We start from the raw sequence: 27,808 nt of genomic DNA, 5'->3' as shown, positions 1-27,808 counted from the left end.
GGACGTCATCAAATATGAGCTCCCCGATTGGGGAAGTTAATCTGGTCCGATCAGGGACCCCAGGCTGGCAAATAAAAAGGGACCATATCAGAGATACTGACACGTTGGCAACTGAATCTGAATGAGGCAGTACCAAAGTCTAAGACTGTTCACAGCTAAATAAAGGGTGACCTGGTGATGGGATACCAGCCTCTGTGGACTTACTTCCTCAAGCAAAGGCATTTCCTTAGATGGATGCAGAAAAAAAGTCACTAAAGACTTTGATAAAATAACCTGAATTTTAATGGCCAATTTTAGTGCGGTAGTGGCAACTACAGTAACAAGTCATCACAATCTCCTGAATAATGGTAGATGTACTGAAAGTAGAAGGGAGGCACAGTGGCTCAGTGGTTAGCACTGCTGCCTCACAGCACCAGGGTGCCAGGTTCGATTCCAGCCTCAGGCGACTGTCTGTGTGGAGTTTGCACATTCTCCCCGTGTCTGCATGGGTTACTCTTTGGAGGGTCGGTGTGGACTTGTTGGGCCAAAGGGCCAATTTCCACGCTGTAGGGAATCTAATCTTAATAAATAAAATAATGCAATTGTATTACAGAACATATTGCAATGATGTACAGTATTTATTATCTAGTTCCAGATGGAACTGATAAACAGTGTCATAATGTAGAGATGACGTAATAGTCATAGAGTCATAGAGATGTACAGCACAGAAACAGACCCAACTCGTTCATGCCAACTAGATATCCCAAACCAATCTAGTTCCACCTCCCAGCACCCGGCCCATATCCCTCCAAACTCTTCCTATTCAAACACCTATTCCATAAGACCATAAGACATAAGAGTGGAAGTAAGGCCATTCGGCCCATCGAGTCTACTCCGCCATTCAATCATGGCTGATGGGCATTTCAACTCCACTTACCCACATTTCCCCCGTACCCCTTAATTCCTCGAGACAACAAGAATCTATCGATCTCTGCCTTGAAGACATTTTTCATCCCAGCCTCCACTGCACTCTGCGGCAATGAATTCCATAGGCCCACCACTCTCTGGCTCAAGAAATATCTCCGCATTTCTGTTCTGAATTTACCCCCTCTAATTTTAAGGCTGTGTCCATGGGTCCTAGTCTCCTCGCCTAACGGAAACAACTTCCTAGCATCCACTCTTTCCAAGCCATGTATTATCCTGTATGTCTCTATTAAGTCTCCCCTTAATCTTCTAAACTCCAATGAATACAATCCCAGGATCCTCAGCCGTTCCTCATATGTTAGACCAACCATTCCAGGGATCATCCATGTGAATCTCCGCTGGACACGTTCCAGTGCCAGTATGTCCTTCCTGAGGTGTGGGGACCAAAACTGGACACAGTACTCCAAATGGGGCCTAACCAGAGCTTTATAAAGTCTCAGTAGCACAACGGTGCTTTTATATTCCAACCCTCTTGAGATAAGTGACTACATTGCATTCGCTTTCTTGATCACAGACTTAACCTGCATGTTTACCTTTAGAGAATCCTCGACTAGCACTCCCAGACCCCTTTGTACTTTGGCTTTACAAATTTTCTCATCGTTTAGAAAGTAGTCTATGCTTTTTTTTTGCCAAAGTGCAAGACCTCGCATTTGCTCACGTTGAATTCCATCAGCCATTTCCTGGACCACTCTCCCAAACTGTCTAGATCCTTCTGTAGCCTTCCCACTTCCTCAGTGCTAACTGCCTGTCCACCTAACTTCGTAGCATCTGCAAACTTTGCTAGAATGCCCCCAGTCCCATCATCCAGATCAATAATATATAATGCGAACAGCTGTGGCCCCAACACTGAACCCTGCGGGACCCCGCTCGTCACCGGCTGCCATTCCGAAAAAGAACCTTTTATCCCAACTCTCTGTCTTCTGTCAGACAGCCAATCCTCAATCCATCCCAGTAGCTCACCTTGAACACCATGAGCCCTCACCTTGCTCAGCAGCCTCCCGTGTGGCACCTTATCAAAGGCCTTTTGGAAGTCTAGATAAACCACATCCACTGGGTTTCCCTGGTCTAACCTACTTGTCACCTCTTCAAAGAATTATTCCGTTGCCTTATAAATGTTGCAATGTATCAGCCTCCACCACTTCCTCTGGCAGCTCATTCCATACACATACCACCCTCTGTGTGAAAAGTTTGCCCCTTCGGTCTGTTTTATATCTTTCCCCTCTCACCCTAAACCTATGCCCTCTAGTTCTGGACTCCCCCACCCCAGGGGAAACACCTTGTCTATTTATCTTATCTCATGATTTCATAAACCTCTACAAGGTCACCCCTCAGCCTGTGACACTCCACGGAAAACAACCCCAGCCTGTTCAGCCTCTCCCAATAGCTCAAATCCTCCAACCCTGGCTACTGAATCTTCTAAATCTTTCTAAATCTTTTCTGAACTCTTTCAAGCTTCACAACATCCTTGCAATAGCAAGGAGACCAGAACTGCACACAATATTCCAAAACTGGCCTAACCAATGACCTCCCAACTTCTATACTCAATACTCTGAACAATAAAGGTAAGCATACCAAATGCATCCTTCACTATCCTGTCGACCTGCCATCTACTTTCAAGGAACTATGAATCGCACTCCAAGGTCTCTTTGTTCAGCAACACTCCCTAGGACCTTACCTTTAAGTGTATAAGTCCTGCTAAGATTTGCTTTCCCAAAATGCAGCATCTCTCATTTATCTAAATCAAACTCCATCTGCCACTTCTCAGCCCACTGGCCCATCTGGTCAAGATCCCATTGTAATCTGAGGTAACCTTCTTCACTGTCCACAACACCTCCAATTTTGGTGTCCTGGCAAACTTACTAACTATACTTCTTATGCTCACATCCAAATCATTTATATAAATGATGAAAAGTAGAGGACCCAGCACCGATCCTTGTGGCACTCCACCGGTCACAGGCCTCCAGTATGAAAAGCAATTCTCCACCACCACCCTCTTTCTTCTACCTTTGAGTCAGTTCTGTATCCAAATGGCTAGTTCTCCCTGTAGTCCATGAGATCTAACCTTGCTAATCAGTCTCCCATGGGGAACCTTGTTGAACGCCTTACTGAAGTCCATTTAGATCACATCTACTGCTCTGCCCTCAGCAATCCTCTTTGTTACTCCTTCAAAAAACTCAATCAAGTTTATGAGACATGATTTCCCATGCACAAAGCCATGTTGACTATCCCTAATCAGTCCTTGCCTTTCCAAATGCTTGCACATCCTGTCCCTCAGGATTCCCTCCAACAACTCCCACCACTGACGTCAAACTCATTGGTTTATAGTTCCCTGAAATGTCCTTACCACCCTCCTTAAACAGTGGCACCACATTAGCCAACCTCCAGTCTTCTGGCACCTCAGTTGTGACTATCAAAGATACAAATATCTCAGCAAGGGGCCCAGCAATCACTTCCCTAAGCTTCCCACAGAGTTCTAGCGTACACCTGATCAGGTCCTGAGGATTTATCCACTTTTATGTGTTTCAAGACATCCAGCACCTCCTCCTCTGTAATATGGACATTTTTCAAAATGTCACCATCAATTTATTTGTATTTAGGGTAGAGACACTGAATAAATTCTGAGAATGAGTTGATAATTGTTTAAGTGTAATTTTGATCTCTGGTAACACTGACTCTGAGTAAGAGACAATGAGTTCAAAGCCCCAGTCCAAAGAACTATACATAATCTGGACAAATGCTTCACTGAATTATGCGATTGCTATATTCCTGGAGACATTAAACCCAGTGTCTACAGTGGTAAGTAGAAATTATCAAATGTGTCCTTTCCAAGAAAAGTGGAAACATTCTCTCTATGTTCTGACTAATATTTATCCCACAAGATCAGCAAATCACCAAGATTTCGTACATTTGAAAAATTCATGAAGATACCTCCACCAACAAATTCCCTTCTAAATCTGACATCATCCTGATTTGGAGAGATAATACTTTTATCATCACTTAAACAAAGTCGTGGCATTCCCTATCTAACCACATTTGGACTGCACTGACTTAGTAAGGTTCACTTTTAATATTTTTATTTGAACTAGTGGCTTATGGGTTTTCTGTTTCTATTGAGTTTAATGATTAGATTTTAAATATATAGCCATAGTGATGTCTTTTTAAAAATAGTGTGACCTCAATAGTTTTGGAGGCTATAGGGAGATATTATGAGCAAACAAAGTAAATGGTGTAGTGCATTACATTTTCAAATAGAAGATTCTAGATCTTGTTGTGACCTTTAGGGAAACACCAATAGCTTGGAAAACAACCTTTTGGTTTTAGTTTGTGAAGTTCTGCTGAGTTGTTAGTGAGGCCAGTTGTGTAAGAAAGGAAGATAAGTCTACAGTTGTTAAAAATAAATTCCTCAGTGTAAGGAGTTGAGTTTAAAAGTTCCAGACCAGAAATGTTTGGTTAGAATGCTGGAGAGGTTATTTGAAGTTCTTTCAAACACATGAGATTAGAGTAATTTTGGTTTACCCTATTCTATCTTCATTGCTTTTGTTAAAAAAAAAGAATCTACAGCATTGCATGTTTGTGTTTCAGTGCAAAACCATCTCAATAGAATTTTTTAAAAAACAAAATATGGTCTATCAAGCCGCATTTCAGTTTGGTATCTAACTTGTCCTATAGTAATATCAGCTGGGACCACAGCAATAATGAATGTCAGCCTTGTGAGTGTTTTCCATGTCCTCAGAAACATTTTGTTATTAAAAACCAGCAAGATCAAAACAGGTTAACTGGTCACTTATTCAAGCCACTGTTTATGTGATTTTGCCATGGCCAGTTTAGCTGCAGTGCCTGCCTGTACAATGTGTACTTCCTGTAAATCATTGATTGGAGGCACCTTGAGATGTCCTCAGGACAGGAAAGGCCATATGAAAACATATATTCTTTCTTAATTTAATCAACAGATTGTGTGTGCCAAAGAATAGTCATATATTTGATACCAGTTAATTTCTGCGAAGATCAAAATTCCAAGATTTATTGACATGTGGAAACAAATATCAATAAATCTTCTGTGAACATAAAACTGACCCAAACTCTGACTACTAGAAATAGGCTAGAATCTTTACAACAATTTATTGAACTTATACAGTACCTTTAATGTTGACACAGAAAATAAGGATGATCAGGTTCCTAGCCATATAGGGAAACATTAGGAGATGTTGTAAAAAGTCAAAAGATATGTCTTAAAGCAGACATAGAAGTGAAAAAAACAGAGCTTTTTAGTGAAGGAATGCCTGAGTGTTGGACCATGGTGATTGAATGCACGGCCAACAATACAGTGGTGAAGGTGAGCAAGGGTGCACGAGAAAGGAGAATTCGAGAGGAGGAACTGTAAGGCAATAGGAGGTTACAAACAAAGGAAAGGGGCAAGTTCATGATTTAAATGCATGTAAGAATTTTAAATCATAGCGTCTGGGAGCCAACAATGTCTCAGAAAGGACATGAGTGATGGGCAAGTAAAACTCGAAAAAGACAGCAGAATTTCAATGAGCTATGTTTGAGGAGGATGGAGTGGAGGGGTGGGGGGGTGGAAATGTGGCGGTGGAGGGCGAGTGACCCACCAAAGACAGAACAGGAGTAATAGAGTCTGGAAATAATAAGGAAACATATGAAAGTTGCGGTGGCAAATGGACTGCAAGAAGGCCAGAGACAGTTGACATTACGGAAAATAAAAGTGGACAAACTTTGTGCCAGACAACATATGACATCAGAAGCTCAATTTAATGTCAAACTGAATGCTTAGGATCTGCATATGGGATGGTGAGTGAACATTCTGTGTGACAACAGCATTAGCTTTCCCATTGGATCTCATCTGTTGATGTCTTATATACGTTGAAGGTAGTCTAGCATAATTACCCCTTCCTTCCATAAGATACAGCCTAAAGAACTAAATGTAACAATTTGAACTAATTTTCACAATTGATGCAAAATGGATGGTGGATGTGCAGCGAGCATTCCCATCACTCGTCGCTCATCCCCGCACCACTGCTGTTGTAATAAATGACAGGGAACGTGGAGACAGATTCATTCATCCAACATACTCTATTCATCTTCAGAAAAATACAGGGTTTTCCTGCAGAGTATCCAAAAGTAGGATCTTCAATTCCAGAGCAGTTTTTCAGCATGGTCCGATTAAACTGACAAGCTAACCGCTCTGCACTTTCATCTTTCTTTTGAATGAAGTATTGCCCAGGAGAACATGGAATGTTCTTAACTGCCTGGATACTGTCATTGTAGGCTGTAAGACACAAAAAGAAAGTTTCAAAAAACACAAGCCAACAGAAGTAACAGCTTGGTTCAGATAACAGATAAAAGGAATTGATAGATTGGTTACAAAAATGTCATTGTATGCAGGGTAATTGTTACATGGAATTATCTATTTGCAATGTATTGAAGTATTACCTCCTTGTTCTCAAAAGGGAATAAGACACCTCATTACTAAAAGAAGAAAAGAGACTGCAGAACAAGTAGGTAACTGGGTGAGATTAGGTGATCTATGTGAATAAAAAGCACTGGCATACATTATTTTTAAAATTCATTCACGGGATGAGGGTGTTGCTGGCTGGGTAAACATTACTGTCCATAGGTGCCTCAAAGTTGCCACCCAAGTTAGTAGGATTGTTAAGAAGCATATGGTGTGTTGGCTTTCATTAGCAGGGGGATTGAGTTTAAGAGCTGTGAGGTTATGCTGCAGTTCTATGAAACCCTGGTTAGATCACACTTGAAATAATGCGATCAGTTCTGGTCACTTCATTATAGGAAGGATGTAGATGCTTTAGGGAAGGTGCAGAGGAGATTTACCAGGATGCTGCCTGGACTGAAGGGCATACCTTATGAAGAAAGGTTGAGGGAGCTAGGGTTTTTCTCATTGAAGCGAAGAAGGATGAGAAATGACTTGATTGAGGTGAACAAGATGATGAGAGGCATAGGTAGAGTGGATAGCCAGAGACCTTTTCCCAGGGTGGAAATGGCTATCATGAGGGGACATAATTTTACGGTGATTGGAGGAAGGTTTCCATGAGATGTCAGAGGTCAGTTCTTTACACAGAATGGTTGGTGCATAGAATGCACTGCTGGCAGTGGTAGTAGAGTCAGATACATTGGTTACATTTAAGTGACTCTTGGATAGGCACATGGATGATAGTTAAATAAAGGGTATGTAGGTTATTTTGATTTTACAGTAGGATAAAAGGTCAGCACAACATTGGGGGCCAAAGGGCCTATACTGTTCCATGTTCTATTGCCCATTGGGCAGATAAGAGTCAACAACATTACTTTGGGCCTGGAGTCACATGCAGGCCAATCCAGGTAAGGACATCAGTTTCCTTCCATAAAAGGACATTAGTGAACCAGATAGGAGTTTCCCCTAGCAATTAATTCATGGTCATCATTAGACTCTTAACTCCAGATATTTCTTAAATTCAAATCCCTCCATTTACTATGGCAGGATTCAAACCTGAATCTCCAGAATATTACCAGAGTCTCCGGATCGACAGTCAAGTGATAACTCCTAGAGGTCATTGCCTCCCCTGCATTCAGATAGCTGGACTGCAATACAAAGTAACACCAACAGTGTGGGATTCAGTTCCCATACCACCTGAGGTTACCATGAAGGATTCTCCTTCTCAACTTCTACCCTCACTTGAGGCATGGTAACTCTCTGGTTAAACCACCGTTAGTCATCTTTCTTGAATGAGAAAGCAGCTCTACGGTCTGATGGGACTATGGAAACCTTATCCTTACTTTTAGTGGCCAGTTTTTCTCAGCAGAGAAAATACTTTCCATGACTGCAAAATATTTTCAAAAACTGTTCTCCATTTCTGAGAAGAAGATAACAGGTTCTTGACGAGATGGGCCAATGGGCTGAGAAATGGCAGGTGGAGTTTAATTCAGATAAATGTAAGGTACTGCATTTTGGGAAAGCAAATCTTAGCAGGACTTATACACTAAATGGTAAGGTCCTAGGGAGTGTTGTTGAACAAAGAGATCTTGGAGTGCAGGTTTATAGCTCCTTGAAAGTGGACTCGCAGGTAGATAGGATAGTGAAGAAGGCATTTAGTATGCTTTCCTTTATTGGTCAGAGTATTGATACAGGAGTTGGGAGGAAATGTTGTGGCTGTACAGGACATTGGTTTGGCCACTGTTGGAATATTGCACGCAATTCTGGTCTTATTCCTATCAGAAAGACGTTGTGAAAATTGAAAGAGTTCAGTAAATATTTCCAAGGAGGTTGCCAGGGTTGGAGGATTTGAGCTACAGGGAGAGACTGAACAGGCTGGGGCTGTTTTCCCTGGAGCGTCAGAGGCTGAGGGGTGACCTTATAGAGGTTTACAAAATTATGAGGGACATGGGCAGGGTAAATAGGCAAAGTCTTTTCCCTGGGATCGGGAGTCCAGAACTAGAGGGCATAGGTTTAGGGTGAAAGGGGAAAGATATAAAAGAGACCTACGGGGCAACTTTTTCACACAGAGGCTGGTATGTGTATGAAATGAGCTGCCAGAGGAAGTGGTGGAGGCTAGTACAATTGCAATATTTAAAAGGGATTTGGATGGGTATATGAATAGGAACAGTTTGGAGGGATATGAAACAGGTGCTGACAGGTGGAACTAGATTGGGTTGGGATATCTGGTCGGCATGGACGGGTTGGACCGAAGGGTCTGTTTCCATGCTGTACATCTCTATGACTATGACTATGACTATGACTATGACTATGACTATGACTAAGTCACATTGCAATAGCTCACAAAAAAGATGTGGGATTCCTTACCAAGTACAGGTACAGGAGCAATTTCTGATGTGATGTTATTGTAATCGCTGGCATGTTCAAACAGTAAATTCAATTTAAAATGATGTCAGTAGTTCCTGCAAACTGCAACAGTAAGCAAAATCAACTGAGTTCCTGCAGTGTATCAGTGTACATTGATACTGCATTGAATATTCGATGGCCACTCAGTTTTCCAATAAAATGAACTGAATGGGTGGTATTGGAGGATATAGGTTGGTCGGGAATTTGTTAGGATTAGACAGGAAGGACAAATCATAAGAAGAGTGATGCAATGGGAGAAAGTGAGAGGGAGCAGGGAAATGATTCAAACAATAAGATGTTTGATTAGGAATAGTCAACATGACTTTATGTGTTGGAAATCATGTCTTACAAACTTGATTTCTTTGAAGAAGTAACAAAGAGGATTGATGAGGGCAGAGTGGTAGACGTGATCTATATTGACTTCAGTAAGGTATTCAACAAGGTTCCCCCTGTGAGACGGGTTAGCAAGGTTAGATCTCATGGAATACAGGGAGAACTAGCCATTTGGATACAGAACTGACTCGAAAGTGGAAGGTGATCATGGAAGGTTGTTTTTCAGACTGGAGACCTGTGACCAGTGAAGTACCACAAGGATTGGTGCTGGGTGCACTACTTTTCGTCATTTATATAAATTATTTGGATGTGAACATAGGAGGTACAGTTCGTAAGTTTGCAGATGACACCAAAATTGGAGGTGGTACAGCAAAGAAGGTTACCCATGAGGGGTAATATTTTTATACAGAGTGGTTCATGTGTGAAATGCACTTGGGTACAGTTACAATGTTTAAAAGACATTTAGATAAGGACATGAATAGGGAGTGTTTGGAGGGATATGGACCAAGAAATTTGGTTTAGTTTGGGATTATGGTTGGCATACTCTGGTTGGACCAAACGCTCTGTTTCCATGTTGTATGACTAACTCTGACTCAGATTACAATGGTATCATGATCAGATAGGCCAATGGGCTGAGGAGTGGCACATGAGCTTTAATTCAGATAAATGTGAGGTGCTGCATTTTGGGAAAGCAAATCTTAGCAGGACTTATACACTTAATGGTAAGGTCCTAGGAAGTGTTGCTGAACAAAGAGATCTTGGAGTGCAGATTCATAGCTCCTTGAAAGTGGAATCACGGGTCGATAGGATAGTGAAGAAGGTGATTGATACACTTTCCTTTATTGGTCAGAATATTAAGTACAGGAGTTGGGAGGTCATGTTGCAGCTGTACAGGATAGGGCTTGTGCCCGAAACGTCGAATTTCCTGTTCCTTGGATGCTGCCTGACCTGCTGTGCTTTAACCAGCAACACATTTTCAGCTCTGATCTCCAGCATCTGCAGACCTCACTTTTTACTCCAGGATGTTGGTTAGGCCACTTTTGGAATACTGTGTGCAATTCTGGTCTCCTTCCTATCGGAAAGATGTTGTGAAACTTGAAAGGGTTCAGTAAAGATTTACAAGTTTGTTGTCAGGTTGGAGGATTTGATCAATAGGGAAAGGTTGAATATACACTAGATTAGATTAGATTACCTACAGTGTGGAAACAGGCCCTTTGGCCTAACCTGATGGGGCTGTTTTCTCTACAGCGTCAGAGGCTGAGGGGGGTGACCTTATAGAGGTTTATAAAATGGATAGGGTAGGTAAACAAGGTCTTTTCAAAGTTTGTGCGGAGATTTGTAGCTCGGGTGCTCATTGTTGTGGTTCTGTTCACCGAGCTGGGAATTTGTGTTGCAGACGTTTCATCCCCTGTCTAGGTGACATCCTCTGTGCTTGGGAGCCTCCTGTGAAGCGCTTCTGTGATGTTTCCTCCGGCATTTATAGTGATTTGTATCTGCCGCTTCCGGTTGTCAGTTCCAGCTGTCCGTTGCAGTGGTCGGTATATTGGGTCCAGGTCGATGTGCTTATTGATTGAATCTGTGGATGAGTGCCATGCCTCTAGGAATTCCCTGGCTGTTCTCTGTTTGGCTTGTCCTATAATAGTAGTGTTGTCCCAGTTAAATTCATGTTGCTTGTCATCTGTGTGTGTGGCTACTAAGGATAGCTGGTCATGTCGTAGTTGGTGTTCATGGATGCAAAAATCCAATGCAAGGACTGCACAAAACACTACATAGGACAAACAGGAAGACAGCTAACGATCTGCATCCATGAACACCAACTAGCCACGAAACGACATGACCAGCTATCCTTAGTAGCCACACACACAGATGACAAGCAACATGAGTTTGACTGGGACAACACTACTATTACAGGACAAGCCAAACAGAGAACAGCCAGGGAATTCCTAGAGGCATGGCACTCATCTACAGATTCAATCAATAAGCACATCGACCTGGACCCAATATACCAGCCACTGCAACGGACAGCTGGAACTGACAACTGGAAGCGGCAGATTCAAACCAGTACAAATGCCGGAGGAAAGATCACAGAAGCGCTTCACAGGAGGCTCCCAAGCACTGAGGATGTCACCTAGACTGGGGACGAAACATCTGCAACACAAATTCCCAGCTCGGCGAACAGAACCACAACAACAAGGTCATTTCCTAGGCGTATGGGAGTCCAGACTAGAGGGCATCAGTTTGGGGTGTGAGAGGAAAGATATAAAAGGGACCTAAGGAGCAAATGTTTCATGCAGAAGCTGGTGCATTCATGGAATGAGCTGCCAGAGGAAATGGTGGAGGCTGTACAATTGCAACATTTAAAAGGCATCTGGATGGGTATATGAATAGGAAGAGTTTGGAGGGATATGGGCCGCGTGCTAACAGATGGGACTAGAAATGGTTGGGATATCTGGTCGGCATGGACAAGTTGACCAAAGAGTCGTTCCGTGCTGTACATCTCTATGACTTTATGACTCGATGTCACATCAATGGTCAATATTTTCAGATACAGTGCGTAGAAAGCTGACTGCAATGAATATCACCTCAATCAAGAGTATTTATGTTCAACCTAAGTATTCTACAAAATTGGCAATTTTCCTTTCATTTCCCTAAATACTCACATTTTCATGCCTCCACCCAGATCGAAGGTGGAATCATGAATGTGGAACTGATTCATGGATTCCTGCCTCCAGACCCAGAATGTGGGATTTTTATGACCCAGTGATAAGGATGTGCTTGAGGAGCCACCTTCAGCAATTCCAACCTCAGCAAACTCCATTGAGGGGTTGGACATTTTCTGACTCCTGCTATTTTCCTGCAGTTGGGTCTGTTTAATTAGGAGACTTGGAGCTGGACATTTGCAATGTCAGGAAGACTCCACGGACCTTGTCGAGTTGGGAAATGTTAAGCAGACAAATTTTAGAAGATCCTGCCAACTTCAGCTCTCAGAATTAAATGCAGTATGGAAAGTTAAATATGGCTTTATAGCCATGATTGATCAAATTGCTCTAACCTAAAATAGTAAATGACCATTAAATTGACCAACATTTTATGAATGTTCACAATTATCAAAGTACTCTATTCAGTGAATAAATGGCTCTTACAATATCAATATTACTGAGAATCTGACTTTAATATCTCATCTGGATGCTGTGCTTTTGTCTTCAGATTGACTTAAAGTCCAAAGACCAATGGAGACCTTGAAACATTCTTCTAGCATCTCCCAGGGCCAGAACCCACAAGCTCTATGACAAAATTGCTTTGAAATACATGGCAAATCAGCATCTATTCAATTAATAAATATCAGTTCAGCTGCTTCAAGAGAGTTCAATGTCAAATGTGAGAGCCCTTTGGCAAAGCTGTGGTTTCTGGAAGAGTGGGTATGGAGGATGCATGGGAGGTTTAAAAAAAGCCATGGGTGGCATGATGGGGCATGGCAACAACATGGAAGATGTGAATGAGCAAGGTGGTCATTAGGCGGAGTGAAGCAAACCTGGCAACCATGTTGAACACAGGACCGATGTTCCAGAGGATGCAGGCATCCTTCTACCTTGCCCTTGCAGCACTAACCTGCCTCTATTGCCACCTTGCACCTGCTTCTGAAGGCATTGAATCCTTCTTCAGATCATCCTCACCTCCTCAAGTTGCACATATGGGGGATGGGTATTACTAGGACAGAGGTGGAATAATTGAGTAAAGAAAATTATTGACCTCTGATTCCAGCCTCGGACATGAAAATCCAGCCCCTGTTACTTGTTTGGCAATTTTAAATTTAGATGATTGCTTATTGGTTTTGCTACTAAAGAAGAGATGCAGAAACTTACATTCAAGAAATTGATGTAGGCTTTTCACATAATGTGACCACGTGCTTTCCTCTGAGGAGTTGAATGCAATAGTAAATCCACCAATATATGGTCTTATCATCACACCTGGAAAAATGGAAAGATTATTGGCAGTCCAGAATTTCACCCAGCAGCTAGTATCAAGACAAAACCTAACAGATATCTGTCATTAATCTTGACTGTTCCATATAATAGTGTATTTACACTTCAACTAATTGAGGGTTTCATTTCTTTAGGAGTCGATCTGTATACAAAAACTAAAATTTCAATACATTGATGAAAATAATTGAGCATTGCATCTGCAAATGACTTAAAGATGATCTGTCAATGGTTGGACATTCTGGCGATGATGAAACGCAATCTCTCATCTTCCACCCGCGTTGTAATCTCTTTTGTGCCTTACAATTTGGTACTCAGTAATTAAATTTGGGCTTGATTGTTTACTCAGGGTAAATTGCCCATACCCCAATATAAATGTCAAGAGGTGAGCCCTTCTCTGTTTAGTGCCTCAATGTTTCTCAGCTGATGCATCTTTACTAAGGAGGTGAGATTTTCTCTCCACTTCAGCAGGAAGTCACCAGAAGCATTGATTACAACCACTGTACTCCTCACTCTGTTCAATCACCCTATGATCTTTGTGTCTTTGTACATTATTATCTGCTGTATCGCTCTCAAAACAAAACTTTTCACAGCACTTAGTTTAATTGACATTATTGAATCAAATCAAACATGTGCACTCAGGACATTAAGGAGGTGATCAGCAATGAACCCATGCCCAGAAGTAAAATGAAACTGCATGGGGCAACAGACAAGCCATAACATGGGGACCCTGGTCAAATGTATAGGCAGATTCTGGTGAGGAATGTGGCAGTCTCTGTGTGATTTCAGTCACTAGTTTTCAAGTGTTTGTTGAGGCCTTCAATGAATAATAAAGCAGTGACCACAGCATGATCCCTCTGCACATGACATTGTGGTCAATTGTGCTGATTCACAGAGTTATGCATTCATATTGCACTGTGTGTTGAACAAAGGTCCAGTAATATTTTTAATATATTATCTCAAAGTCTTAAGAGCTAACTATATCGTGGCATCTAAAAACAGCTGAGAGACACTGGGTTCTGATAACCTCAGTAAGGGAACAAGTGAAAGGTTAATCATCAGGAGACAGCTTCCTCTGAGCCAATGATTGGCCTTCTTCCCACTGGAGAGCAAATAATTGGCTATCTGACATTTAATTGGATGTGCAGAGAAAGTGGCGGCAAGAGCAAGCGGCATCTTCAGTTTTCGCTGGACCTCCCTCACCCTCCAAGAAATGTAAGGTTCAGCCCATGTTTAAGTACCTGGATTGTTGACTCGGTCGCGATATCTTGGTGTATACGGACTGATTGTGGTAAGCATGCCATATAGGCACAGAGAAAACATTCCAGCCAGACAAGAATATAAACAAAGGTAGAAAAATAAAATAAGTGCTGCAAGGTAAAGAGAAGAGGTATTTGTGTCAGTACCATATATATGCACTAATTCATCACTTTCAAATCTAAAACATTACTGTCCAATTTCTCCAACAGTTTGTAACTCCTTTCAGTCCCAATTTGAATTATGCACTTTTTGTGGTGTTGGTATCCCCATTCCTCTTCCTCTGTTGTTTTCTCTTTGTGAAGTGCACACATAAAGAGCCCAATGACAACACTTTACACTTCCCATGGCAAAATTCCCTAGGCTCCAATCACTACATGACCATAGCGACATTGCAGGTTTTAATGGGAGAATGGAGTGAGAATTCAAGAATTCCAGTGGAGTACCACATGGATCTGTACTGGGTCCACTACTTTTCGTCATTTATATAAATGATTAGACGATGAGCATAAAGAGCTATAGTTAGTAAGTTTGCACATGACACCAAAATTGGAGGTGTAATGGACAGCAAAGAAGGTTATCTCAGATTACAACAGGATCTGGACCAGATGGGCCAATGGGCTGAGAAGTGTCCGATGGAGTTTAATTCAGATAAATGCGAGGTGCTGCATTTTGGGAAAGCAAATCTTAGCAGGACTTATACACTTAATGTTAAGGTCCTAGGGAGTGTTGCTGAACAAAGAGACCTTGGAGTGCAGGTTCACAGCTCTTTGAAAGTAGAGTCGCAGGTAGATAGGATAGTGTAGGAGGCGTTTTGGTATGTTTTCCTTTATCAGTTAGAGTATTCAGTACAGGAGTTGGGAGGTCATGTTGCAGCTGTGCAGGACATTGATTAGGCCAATTTTAGAATATTGTGTGCAATTCTGGTCTCCTTCCTATAGGAAAGATGTTGTGAAACTTGAAAGGGTTCCCTGTGGAACACTACTGGGCATCAAGCTCCAGGCTCTTCTGCAAATTATATTAATTTTCGCTGACTGATTTTGTTTGTTTAGTTCTTTTCAGACTGTGACTCTTAAAACATCAGTGTAACAAGCAACACGTGTAAACTGAAACACAATTGTTTCTCCAAGGTCTCCTCAGATCTCCAGTCACACTTACAGTAGACAATCATTAGCAGCCCTGATCCCAATCTGTTTATATATAAGTGTACAATTAAAAGTATATATCCCTGAACAGATAATCTTAATAAGTGTATTTGTCATGCAGTATTCCTAATATTTGAAATGATAGCTGGGGCACTAGTTCCTTCTGATTTAGAGATTATTGTGACGGTTAAATAAAGATAGATTGTATCTTCACTGCCCAGTTCTCACCAGACCTTCAAGGAAAATTGAAAATTTTGACCATGTAAGGATGTCAATGGGAATACCTAAACAAATACCATGTCTCTGTGAAAGTGACATGAAGCTACCAGATTGTCAAACCCAACTGATCCGCAAGGATCAGTTCTGGGACTTCGGCTATTTGTAATTTTTATAAACAACTTGGATAAGGAAGTGAAAGGGTGGTTCAGTAAGTTTGCCAATGACACCAAGGTTGGTGGAGCTGTAGATAGTGTGCAGGGCTGCTGTAGGTTGCAACGGGACATTGACAGGATGCAGCACTGGGCTGATAAATGGCAGATGAAGTTCAACCTGCAAAAGTGTGAAGTCTTTCACTTTGGAAAGTCGAATTTGAATGCAGAATGCAGGGTTAAAGGTAGGATTCTTGGCAGTCTGGAGGAACAGAGGGATCTTAGGGTCCATGTCCATAGATCCCTCAAAGTTGCCACCCCAAGTTGAGAGGGTTGTTAAGAAGTCATATGATATGTTGGCTTTCATTAGCAGGGACATTGAGTTTAAGACCCATGAGGTTATGCTGCAGCTCTACAGAGCAAACTTAGAATATTGTGCTCAGTTCTGGTTGCCTCATTATAGAAAAGATGTGGAAGCTTTCGAGAGGGTGTGAAGGAGTTGTACCAGGACTGGAGGGCATATCTTATGAAGTAAGGTTGAGGCAGGTAGGGTTTTTCTCATTTGAGCAAAGAAGGATGAGACGTGACTTGGTAGAGGTGTACAAGATGATGAGAGGCATAGATAGAGTGGATAGCTAGAGACTTTTTCCCCATTGTGGAAATGTCTATCATGAGGAGTCATAATTTTAAGGTGATTGCAGGGAGGTTTAGGGGAGATATCAGAGATAGATTCTTTACATAGAGAGTGGTGGATGCATGGAATGCACTGCCAGCGGTGGTAATAGAGTCAGATACATTGCTTACATTTAAGTGACTCTTGGATAGGCACATGGATGATAGTACAATGAAGAGTATGTAGGTTGTTGTGATCTTAGGGTAGCACAAAAGGCCAAGTTAACATTGAGAGCCAAAGGGCCTGTGCTGAACTATTCTATGTTCAATGTTAAGAGGCAAAATGGTATTCATCCCTAACAGGCACCACTTCAAAGGGGAAGAGCAAATCAGCATTGTAACTTTTTATTTCACATTCATAGATTTTGCTGGCCTTAAGGAATAATTTCACTTCAGCAAGAGAGTAGTCTTCTGCATTGGATGGTACCTTACACAACCTATAATATGACTTACCAAAGGCAATATCATGGGATATTTATGAGTAATGTGAAAATATGATGGACAGGAAATAGCATATGGCTATTGCAACATCCTCATTCGTACAAAGTGATACAGTGAGGAACTAAGTAGTTGGAAAGGTTAGAACTTGACAGCACAGCTTAAGAATTAGAGCAGACTTTACAGAGCTGTATTTAAGAAACCTTATCACAAAAGTTGAACAAAACCTTGGAACTTATTACTGTAAATTAGAGTCATGGAATCCCTGTAGTAAGGAAGGAGGCTATTTAGCCCATCAAACCCAGACCGATCCTCCAAGGAGCATCCCACCCAGACCCAACTCCGATTCTACCCCTATAACCCTGCATTTCCCATGGCTAACTTACCTAACCCACACATCCCTGGGCACTATGAACAATTTAGCATGTGTGTAGACCTAACCTGCACATCTTTGGACTATGGGAGGAAACCAAAGCACCTGGAGGAAACCCATGCAGACACTGGGAGAATGTACAAACTCCACAAAGACAATCGCCCAAGGCTGGGATTATTACCGGGTCCCTGCCTTATATGAGGGAGCAGCACTAACCACTGAGCCACCATGCCACCCTGCAGTTGATGTTAGGGCAATGGGTACACAGAACAGTAGGTGAAAGAATTGTGCCTTTTTCATTGAAAAATGGTTATGGAGACTGCTAAATCTTACTGCATTCCCTATGGTAACACCCTGACCAATTAGAGTCCACCTGCCTGGTCTGACTTTAATCTGCTAGCTGAAATTAACAACTACCAGATCTTGCTGCATTTCCATGCAAGCACGGTTCAACCAATCACCAACCTTTTTAAATTCATGCTTTTCTGCAAAATTTGTTTTTTTTTGCATCCCAGTCTTTACAAGATGAAAAACTTAGATTTTGTGCCTCCTTTCAGGAATGTTTAAGTTCTGTGTGACTGAGCAATTGTCATCTAACATACATGCAAAATAATGTTAAGCTCAGAGATATTTCAGCAGTTGAAATAGTAAATTAGTGATCATGATAAACAATATATTGCCTTGATTTGGAGATGCCAGTGTTGGACTGGGGTGTACAAAGTTAAAAATCACACAACACCAGGTTATAGCCCCACAGGTTTAATTGGAAGCACACTAGCTTTCGGAGCGACAATCACCTGATTAAATATATTGCCTCACAGTCATGCTGCTGAATAACATAGGAAAAAAAGAATGGACATATAAAAATCACAACATCAGGGCTGTGCAGATTCAGAGGTACAAATTCTATTCAACATTACTTTTAGCATGACACCAAACACAGTCATACAACATTCTTATGTGATCTATTTTAACTAGCTTGACTAATAAGGGCACTAATAAATTATGAGAGAGCGCAATAATCGATATAGCAAAGTAGTGCTACAAATGGAATTTCAATCTCTTTAATTTAATTTTAATTCATAGAGGTTTACCTTTAAAGGAAATTAAGTACTCTCACTTCACTGGCATTAGTTCACCAGAAGTACAGTGGAAGCCTTGTATCTTGTGCATCAAAAGAATCTCAGCCAAACTTCTCCTAATTTGCAACTTGTAGAGTGGGAACAGCTCCATTGAATGTCCCGGCCATAATTAATTGAGTGATGAAAATCTCATGCAAATCTCCACAAAAGTTCATTAAAGTTAAAATATCATATGGAGGCAATTCCTCTTAGTGTAAGGCAAGGGAATGCTTGCTTTAGGAATGTATTGAAGTTATAGCTGACATCTACCCTCCACATCAGCTAAAAAAGTCTAAATTACATTTAATGAACTATTTAATAACAAAATTGCATTTCAGAGCCAAATAGGTTTTGGGACCAACAGATTTAGACCACTTTTGAATAAATTATTGTTAGTTATCCTAAAGTGACTGCATCCACACCCTAAGTCAAGGAAATAAATACACCAAATCATTACGCAATTCACTCCAGTGATTCCTTCAGTGAAAGGCAGCAAGCATTTGCCAATTCCAATTGCCTGACTGTTGATTAAGACTGTGGTTGTTGGCTAATTTCTCAACTAGAGCTACAGCTGGTTCCAACTCATCGACAGACAAGGACATTACTGAAGCCTTTATTAGACATTTCAAAGTTGCACAGGTTTTGCTATTAATGAGTTTATTGCACTACATGAGACTTTCTAGTGAAATTGATAATAATGTGGAGTTTTCAATTTCCCGATTTGATCATTTCCAGTCCATTCTGTGTACAGATGACTGCAATTTTGTATTTTAGTCAATTTAAAGGGAGCCATTGTGACTCAAGCAATTCAGAAAATGTAATCCAAAAGCAAAATACTATAGACGCTGATGATCAGAAATAAAAACATCTGTGGAGAGAGAAATGGAGTTAACATTTCAGTTTGTGACCATTCTTCAGAAAAAAAATCTAATTACTGGAGCTGGTTCAGAGTCTTAGCAGAACTTAGTTAAATTGTTTCAGCTCTTCAGGTGGGGCCATGTACTACATTTATTAGCAGAATCTGGAAAGTTCAGAGATAAATAGCTCAAGAGCAAACACATCCTTTGTTTTCAAAGGGATTTGCAAATCAACACACAAATGAATTTTCAAATGTAGTTCCATGACCAAATTCGACAAGATGCACCCACAAGTTTCAGGGGTGAAGTGAAAACGCAAATATATGAAGCAAAGAACAATTAATAGAAAAGACAAGGCTGCTAACCTAAAAGGAAATCTGAAAGTCTTGTCGGAAACACAGCAATAGTAAAAGGTGGTGAAAGGAAAATTGACCCAGTTTCTTAGGGATCAAAAAGGGGATTTACACTTGAAGACAAAAACCATGGTGGGAGTGTTAAATGAATAGTTTGCATCTGTCTTTCCCTACACACCAAGACAATTCCCCTCTATCCACAACAGTATTTTCTTTTTTCTGTCTGTCTCTGTGTCCGTGTTGTGGGGGAGGGAAGGTTGGAATGGACTTAGAGTTTTAACTAGTAAAGTTACTTGTCGACAGTTCATAGTTGTTTAGCTGTGGTTAGAATATATTTGTAATGAATAGCAGGCCTTGTTAAGTAAAAATAGCCTGGTCTGTGTTTTCTGTTAACTGCTTACCCTTTTGCCTATTAGACAGGTAATTTGAGGACTTTGCATAATTTGATGAAAATGTTTAACTTCTGTGGGAACTCCAGCCGGACTCGATTTCCAGTGTGCCACCCCAGCGAGGTGTAACAAGGTTCATCTTTTTTCTTTTTGGGAGATTTATGCAGAGTTTCATGTGTTACTCCATCTTTTATGTTCCATCTATTACACAAGGGAATAAAACAAAGAACAGCAAATGCTAGAGTTCTGAAACAAAAACAGGCAGTGTTGGGAAAACTAGCAGGTGTGGAAGAATCTGTGGGGAGAAAGTAGATTTAATCTGGTGACTCTTCATCAGAACTGATAGTAAGAAAATTGTGGAAGGCATTAGAGAGACTACATCTGGAGCACTGTACACAGCTCTGGCCTCCTGCCTTAACAAAAGATATAATTCAGAAGCAGTTCACTTGAGTGATTCCAGGAATGAAAGGGTTATATTAGGACGTTTGGAGTTTAGAAATGCAAGAGGTGATCTTTTTATCTTATTCCATCACAGAATATTCTCCACAGATTTCAGTTTCCCCAGCATCCACAGTTCTTTGTTTTATTTGAAGGAGATTGGTGAGGGATGGGAACCTAAGAGGAGATTCAGAATGGAATGAAGCAAAACTGATAATGGGAATTAGGAAGCAGCAAGAAAAATTAGAAAAGAGATAAGACAAAAGCAAACATCAAATAGGATCACAGTAGGAATAATATTTAAAAGGCTGAATTAAAGACATCTGAAGTCACTTACAATTGACAGAAGGAACAAATTGCAATAAATGGATCCAATCTAATTGCCATTAAAGAAATATGGCTACAGGGTGACCAAGATTGGAACCTGAATATCCAAGGATATTCATAATTTAAGTAGAATAGGCAGATGGGAAAGTGAGGTGAAATAGCGCTCTTAATAAAGGAAGTGATTAAAACATTAGTAAGAGGGGATCTTAGGTCCAACAGTCATGATTTGACATCTATTGGGTGGAGCTAAGTTATAGCCAGATCAGCTAACATACATGGGAGATTTGTTTATGCCACTAAACAGTAATGCTAATGTTGGGCATGGTACAAATGAAGAAATTAGAGATATTTTTGATATGGGTATCTTAGGGACCAAGAATGTGATTGTGAGAAATATTATGATAGACTCTAAAAACTTCTTCAGTTATGAGAAAGGAAAATAATAGCTTGGATAAATGTGGGCCCATTACAGGTGCAGGTGGGATATTTACAACAAAGAAACTAAAGTATTACTTTGCATTTTGTCTTCACAGAAGAAAATACTGAAAATCTCTCAGAAATACCAAGCAACCAAAGGCCTTGTGAAAATAAGAAGCTGTGAGAAATTAGTATTAGTAAAGAGATAATAATTAAAAAGTTAACTGGATTGTAGGTTGGTAAATCCCTGGACCGGATGAGCCTCAATCCAGAGTATTGAAGGAGATGGTTGTGAGAGGATGGGCGCAGTGGTGGTAATCTTCCAAAATTCTGTAGATTCTGGCAAGGGTGCTGTGAACTCAGAAATAGCAAATGTAATCAAGGAATATGGGGAAGGACAGTAAAGTGGCACTGAGATGATCAGCCATGACATAATCAGATGGCAAAGCAGTCTCAAAGAAGTGAATGATCGTCTTCTATTCTTATTAATCTGCAGTCCTTTGAGGCCATAGTCAGATCAGTGATGATTTATTGAATTGTGGAACAAGCTGAAGAGGCTGATTGGCTTACTCTTGCTCCTAATTCGTGAATTCTTGTGTACACACACACACGTGCCAGTGGCATCACAATGATCTATTCCTATTAGTTTACTGTTGGATTAATTCATCTGTATTACTTAATGGGCAGTGTAGTTTACAAAATGTTATCTTATGTATTAAATCATAATTGAATGCTGATTAAACATTGTATTCCCAGAGTATTTTTGACGTGAAAACTATTTAAATCCTGCACTCTTCTCCTAGTTTATTCTTTAACGTGTATTATGCTTTCTAATTAATCACAGTGACTTGGTCTTCAATATGAAAACTCACCTTACCCATACTTTAAAGTAGCATAAAAGCCATTCACTATGGATGTCTGATGTGATTCTGAAATTACCTTTTCAGCAGCCTCACTCTTTGTGGCCATCTGCAACCACAACCCAGCACCAAATGGGCAGTTAGTTTTACTCACACCAACTCCTGGATGTTCTTCCCAAGAATTCTCTCTTTTCCGGATTCCACAGAAACATTTTAAAATTTTGTATTTTTTCATCCCAGGATTTGCCATTTTTGGTTGCCTTCACTTCGGTTCCAGTAATCACTTGATCTTTATCTTCCCCTTTCGCCCCAGTCAGGTCTTCCTGAATCAGTGAGAGGTGGGATACCAATGGCAAGTTTAGTTTGAGTTCAGAGCGTTGTTACATTACCACAATGTGCACAAAGCACTGGATGTTCAGCAATGCCTTACAGTATGTTATTTCCTGTTGGAACTCCTCGACGTTGTCAGAGCAGTTATTTAACAGCTGTACAGAAAACCTCCTCATTACTGAGAGAAAGGGACAGCTCAGCATATGTAATTATTAATAAAATGATACAAGACATTAAAGCAGCAAAGACTAGCACTTGAAGATAGTACATTTTAGAGTATAACTCACTTAATTGAAAAGCATTCCTTTGCAAACAGAAGGAAGTTTTGTTTCATAGGTTTAAAGCTGATCATGTTTGTGCTGATTTCATACAACAAATCCTGCTTTAAAAAAAAGAAATGAGACTTTGCTTCCTATTTTAATTTATTTATCTCAATACCAGCTTGATAGCAGCATGAGATGTTTCTAAACTGCTAATGGTTCTATTTGCAAAAACATCTTACCAGGGACGGTATACATTCATAGAGAAATGAACTGAACAGCTCAAATGTTTGTTGTGTGTGGGGCCATGTTGTTATACATTAGTGTTTATCCCATGTCCCTGTTTAGGGTTACACAAAGGGCACACTGGATCAGAAATTTATCTGCAGAGTGCAGACCTACCTCAAACCCTTTGGGGAAATGGCACCATAGGCTGCTAGGTAACTTGGCATCCTTCAAGTCTAACATTGCCACTATGCAAATTTCACCCCGAGGTTGTTTCTGTGTTGTAACAGTTTGAAGGCAGTTGCATTGCCCTCTGTGGTGCAAACAAGAATGAAGAGCAATTCGATACGATGTGGGTGAAAGAGTCATAGAGACGTACAGCACGGAGACAGACCCTTCGATCCAACTTGTCCATGGCGACCAGATATTCCAAACCAATCTAGTCCCACCAGCTAGCACCTGGCCCATATCCCTCCAAACCCTTCCTATTCATATACTCATCCAAATGCCTCTTAAATGTTGCAATTGTACTAGCCTCCAACACTTCTTCTGGCAGCTCATTCCATACAAGTACCAGCCTCTGCATGAAAATGTTGCCCCTTAAGTCTCTTTTATATCTCTCCCCTCTCACCATAAACCTATGCCCGCTAGTTCTGGACTCCCCCACACCAGGGAAAAGACTTTGTCTATTTATCCTATACATGCCCTTCATCATTTTATAAACCTTTATAAGGTCACCCCTCAGCCTCCAACGTTCCAGGGAAAACAGCCCCAGCCTATTCAACCTCTCCATATATCTCAAATCCTCTAACCCTGGCAACATCCTTGTAAATCTTTTCTGAACCCTTTCAAGTTTCACAACATCTTTCTGATAGGAAGGAGACCAGAATTGCACGCAATAATCCAACAGTGGCCTAACCAATGTCCTGTACAGCCGCAACATGACCTCCCAACTCCTGTACTCAACACTCTGACCAATAAAGGAAAACATACCAAACGCCTTTTCACTATCCTATCCACTTGCAATTCCACTTTCAAGGAGCTATGAACCTGCACTCCAAGGTCATTTTGTTCAGCAACACTCCCTAGGACCTTACCATTAAGTGTATAAGTCCTGCTAAGATTTGGTTTCCAAAAATGCAGTACCTTGCATTTATCTGAATTAAACTCCATCTGCCACCTCTTAGCCCATTGGCCCATCTGGTCCAGATTCTGTTGTAATCTGAGGTAACTTTCTTCGCTGTCCACTGCACCTCCAATTTTGGTGTCATGTGCAAACTTACTAATTATACCTCTTGTGCTCACATCCAAATCATTTATATGAATGATGAAAAGTAAAAATGATGAAAAATAGTGAATCCAGCACCGATCTTTGTGGCACTTCACTGGTCAAAGACCTCCAGTCTGAAAAACAAACTTCCAGCACCACCTCTGTCTTCAACCTTTGAGCCACTTTTGTATCCAAAAGGCTAGTTCTCTCTGTATCCCATGAGATCTAACCTTGTTAACCAGTCTCCCATGGGGAACCTTGTTGAATGCCTTACTCCTGGCTAGTCTATTGAAAATTTGGATAAAACCAAACGTTTAACTCTTTTAGATCAAATATAATTTTCCATTGACAGTCATGTTTGTTTGCAGCACATCTCTCTCAGAGTGACAAATTTAAACCCCATTCAAGAGCTTTAAGCCCAAAATCCAGGCTGACATCCAGCACAGAAACAAAATGTTTCACCATTACAGGTGTTGTCTTTTTCGATGCAACATTAAACCAAGACTCCATCTGCCATCTCAGATGGATATAAACAGGCTCACTGCACTATTTCAAAAAAGAGTTATGAGTTGGCAACCTGATTAATACTGATTTTTTAATTAAATATCATTGAAACAGTTTATCTAGTCATTAATATGTTATTGTTTGTGGGAGTGTATGAATTGGCTTCCAAATTACCTACAACAGTTACTGTACATCAAACCTCATTAATCGAAAAGCACTTTGGCACAACCTAAGTTATGAAACAGACTTTATGAAGGCAAATCTTTTTTCCATTATTTAATTTAACTTTTAAAAACTTGGAGGCCGTAAGTTGGGCTCCTGATTCACTGCTGTCTGCATTACATTATTATCAGGAATAAATTCACACTCATTTTTGGGATTCATATGTGAACAAATAATATAGATAGTAACAGATTATGCTTCCATTGGTGCTGTGATGAAAGGGATATAAAGTCACTTTTAGAAAGTGGAATTTCAAACTAGTGGCATATGGATATTGGTTACTTTTATGAAAGGATTTTTTAAAATATAAGATCTCAGTGAGACAGTCCTTCTAAAATAATGACCTAACCCAATACAGCAGAGAGCAGATAATTGCAAACCCCTGGCGTTTTCCTGGGAAAATTATTTGTACTATGGTGGTTTAAGATAAGTGGAGTAAACATTGAAGACAATTAGCTAGTTTTCAGTTCAGAATAATAAAGGATTGATTTAAGCTTTGAAAACACAGAGATTAAAATTTTCTAGGACAATTCAGAGGAGGCCTGAAAAGTAGAAAAGTTTAATTTGGGAAACTTCCAAGCAAGTTGTGTTTGGTAGAAATCTGCAGGTATTAGCAGATGAGAAGGTTTAAGCTCTCTGTTTTGTGAGTAATCACGTAAGTCAAAAGCCAGAATTAGAGGAGAATCAGTTGAGTGGAAATTAATATGGGGGACTCTTTGTTTGGATTTGAGTCATTGTAACAACTGGAGTTTGAAGGCAGGTTGAAACTTTATTTTGCTGTGTGTTTTAAATATTTTTCCTAACTGTTCTATATTTAAATAGCTTGATTTATAATTTTTTTTCATTTAATAAACTTCTATCCTGTTGTTAAAGAAACTCTGCAGTCTTGCTTCACAATGTTTTGGTGAATCACGACCACATTAACTAAAACAAAAACAGTCAAGACAGATTTCATTCTGGGATCTAGTTTATCCAGTAGAAGTTTTAGATGGTCCCATACTGTACTACATTCTTTGATATTCTCTGTGCTAAAGAGTATCCCGTTTGTGTGTTCATAGTCTGGTCATCCTCACCATCTGACCTGGCTAGATAACAAACGATGGGCGCATGGTTGTAATGACTAAAATGGGCACATGACTAAGCTCAACTGCAGATAACAAGTGTTGATATATCAAGGGCAAACTAGTAGGTTTGAGAACAGCAACTGTGGGAACAGGACCAGCAGTTAATGCAACATTAAACTTGTCTTAAAACTAGAGATTACAACATCCTTAAGTCCTGAGCCTTTTCAGTTCAAGTATAGCAGTGCAGAAAAAATGTTTTTGCTGTGAAGACTACATATAAATAACTTGATGGTGTACAGAACTTCCAGATCTTTGAAGAAATCCTGTAAAGATCCTTATAAATGACCCAGACAACTGAATCTACTGAGACTATCCACCAAAGTTGATAAAATCATGAGGGGTTTAGATAAGATTAATGGTAGGCATCTTTTCCCTAGTATGGGGATTTCAAGACTAGGGGGTGCATTTTTAAGGTGAGAGGAGAGAGATTTAAGAAAGACTTGAGGAGCAAATGTTTGACTCAGAGGGTGATTCACATGTGGAATGAACTTAAAAGTCATGGAGATATATAGCATGGAAACAGACCCTTCGGTCCAACCCATCCAAGCCAACCAGATATTCCAACCCAATCTAGTCTCACCTGCCAGCACCTGGCCCATATCCCGCCAAACCCTTCCTATTCATGAAACTATCCAAATGCCTCTTAAATATTGCTTCCTGAGGAAGTGGTGGATGTTTTTACAATTACAATATTTCAAAGACATTTGGATAGGTACATTAATAGGAAAGGTTTGGAGGGATGTGGGCCAGGAGCGGTTGGGTGGGACTAGTTTAGTTTAGGATTATGTTTGGCATGGATTGGTTGGACCAAAGGGTCTGTTTCCATGCTGGATGACTCTGTGATTCTATATCACTTTTGTATGGGTCTTTGGTTATCTTTATGAAGGGTTTAAAAAAACACCAGGTCTGGGAGACCTTCCATAACTGTGCCTAATCCAGTATGTGTCAAAGAGCAGGTAACTGTAAGCCACCTGGAATGTTAATGGAAGATTGTTTATACTGCAGGGTTTACATTTGGAATCAAACATTGAAAGGCATTAGTTTGTTTCTCTTGTTTCGAATAATCAAGAATTAATTTTAGTTTAGAAAACACAACTTGAAAACTTTTGCAGAAATTGCTGAAGAAACTGTAGAGAGAAAGCAGAGTTAATGTTTCACTGGGTCGCTGGACTCTCTACAGGTGCTCCCCAACACCTGTTGAGTTCTCCCCAACAATTTCTGTTTTAGTTTCAGATCTTCAGCACCCACAGTTCTTTGTTTTATTTTATTGAGAACTTTTAGGACAGTTTCAGAGGAGACTTGACTGTGATCAGAACCAAATATAGCTTCTCTCCTTGAAAGCATTGTAGGATGGTTTAGGGGAAGCTTGGTTGTCTTGTTAAAAAATCTTTAACTTTTGAAACTTTCAATCCATGAGAAATCAGCAGATTATTAAAGACTGAGAAAATCTCAGAGCTTTTAGTTTTGTGAGTATTCATTTAGGAAGACTTCACAGTTCAGAGGACAGAACCGAGAGATAGCAGTTCAGTCAAATCTAAAGATTTGACACAGAAGGGTAATTTCGCTGGATTTGGATTGTTGTAAAGTAATAGGATTGGGGAATGAATGAGAATGAATAAATTGCTTTGCTGTGTGCATTAAGATCTTTCAAACTGTGTTCTATATTTAGATAGGAGAAAGTGAGGACTGCAGATGCTGGGGATCAGAGCTGAAAATGTGTTGCTGGAAAA

At 40.4% G+C, this 27,808-nt stretch overlaps 1 protein-coding gene across 1 annotated transcript in view; it reads right to left on the bottom strand.

The window, feature by feature from the left end:
- Nucleotides 1-27,808, bottom strand: part of LOC132820121 (protein ATP1B4-like) — a 65,366-nt gene that overhangs the window by 14,476 nt on the left and 23,082 nt on the right. The window contains exons 3-6 of the mRNA XM_060832051.1: nt 22,298-22,466; nt 14,370-14,498; nt 13,012-13,116; nt 6,051-6,247 (exon numbers count right to left, since the gene is read on the bottom strand). Coding sequence (XP_060688034.1) covers nt 6,051-6,247; nt 13,012-13,116; nt 14,370-14,498; nt 22,298-22,466 — 600 coding nt within the window. The remainder of the gene's footprint in view (nt 1-6,050; nt 6,248-13,011; nt 13,117-14,369; nt 14,499-22,297; nt 22,467-27,808) is intronic.

This window comes from Hemiscyllium ocellatum, chromosome 11 (genome assembly GCF_020745735.1).
Source record: "Hemiscyllium ocellatum isolate sHemOce1 chromosome 11, sHemOce1.pat.X.cur, whole genome shotgun sequence".
In the NCBI taxonomy this organism is placed as follows: domain Eukaryota; kingdom Metazoa; phylum Chordata; class Chondrichthyes; order Orectolobiformes; family Hemiscylliidae; genus Hemiscyllium; species Hemiscyllium ocellatum.
This window is presented reverse-complemented; position numbering and strand designations above follow the sequence as displayed.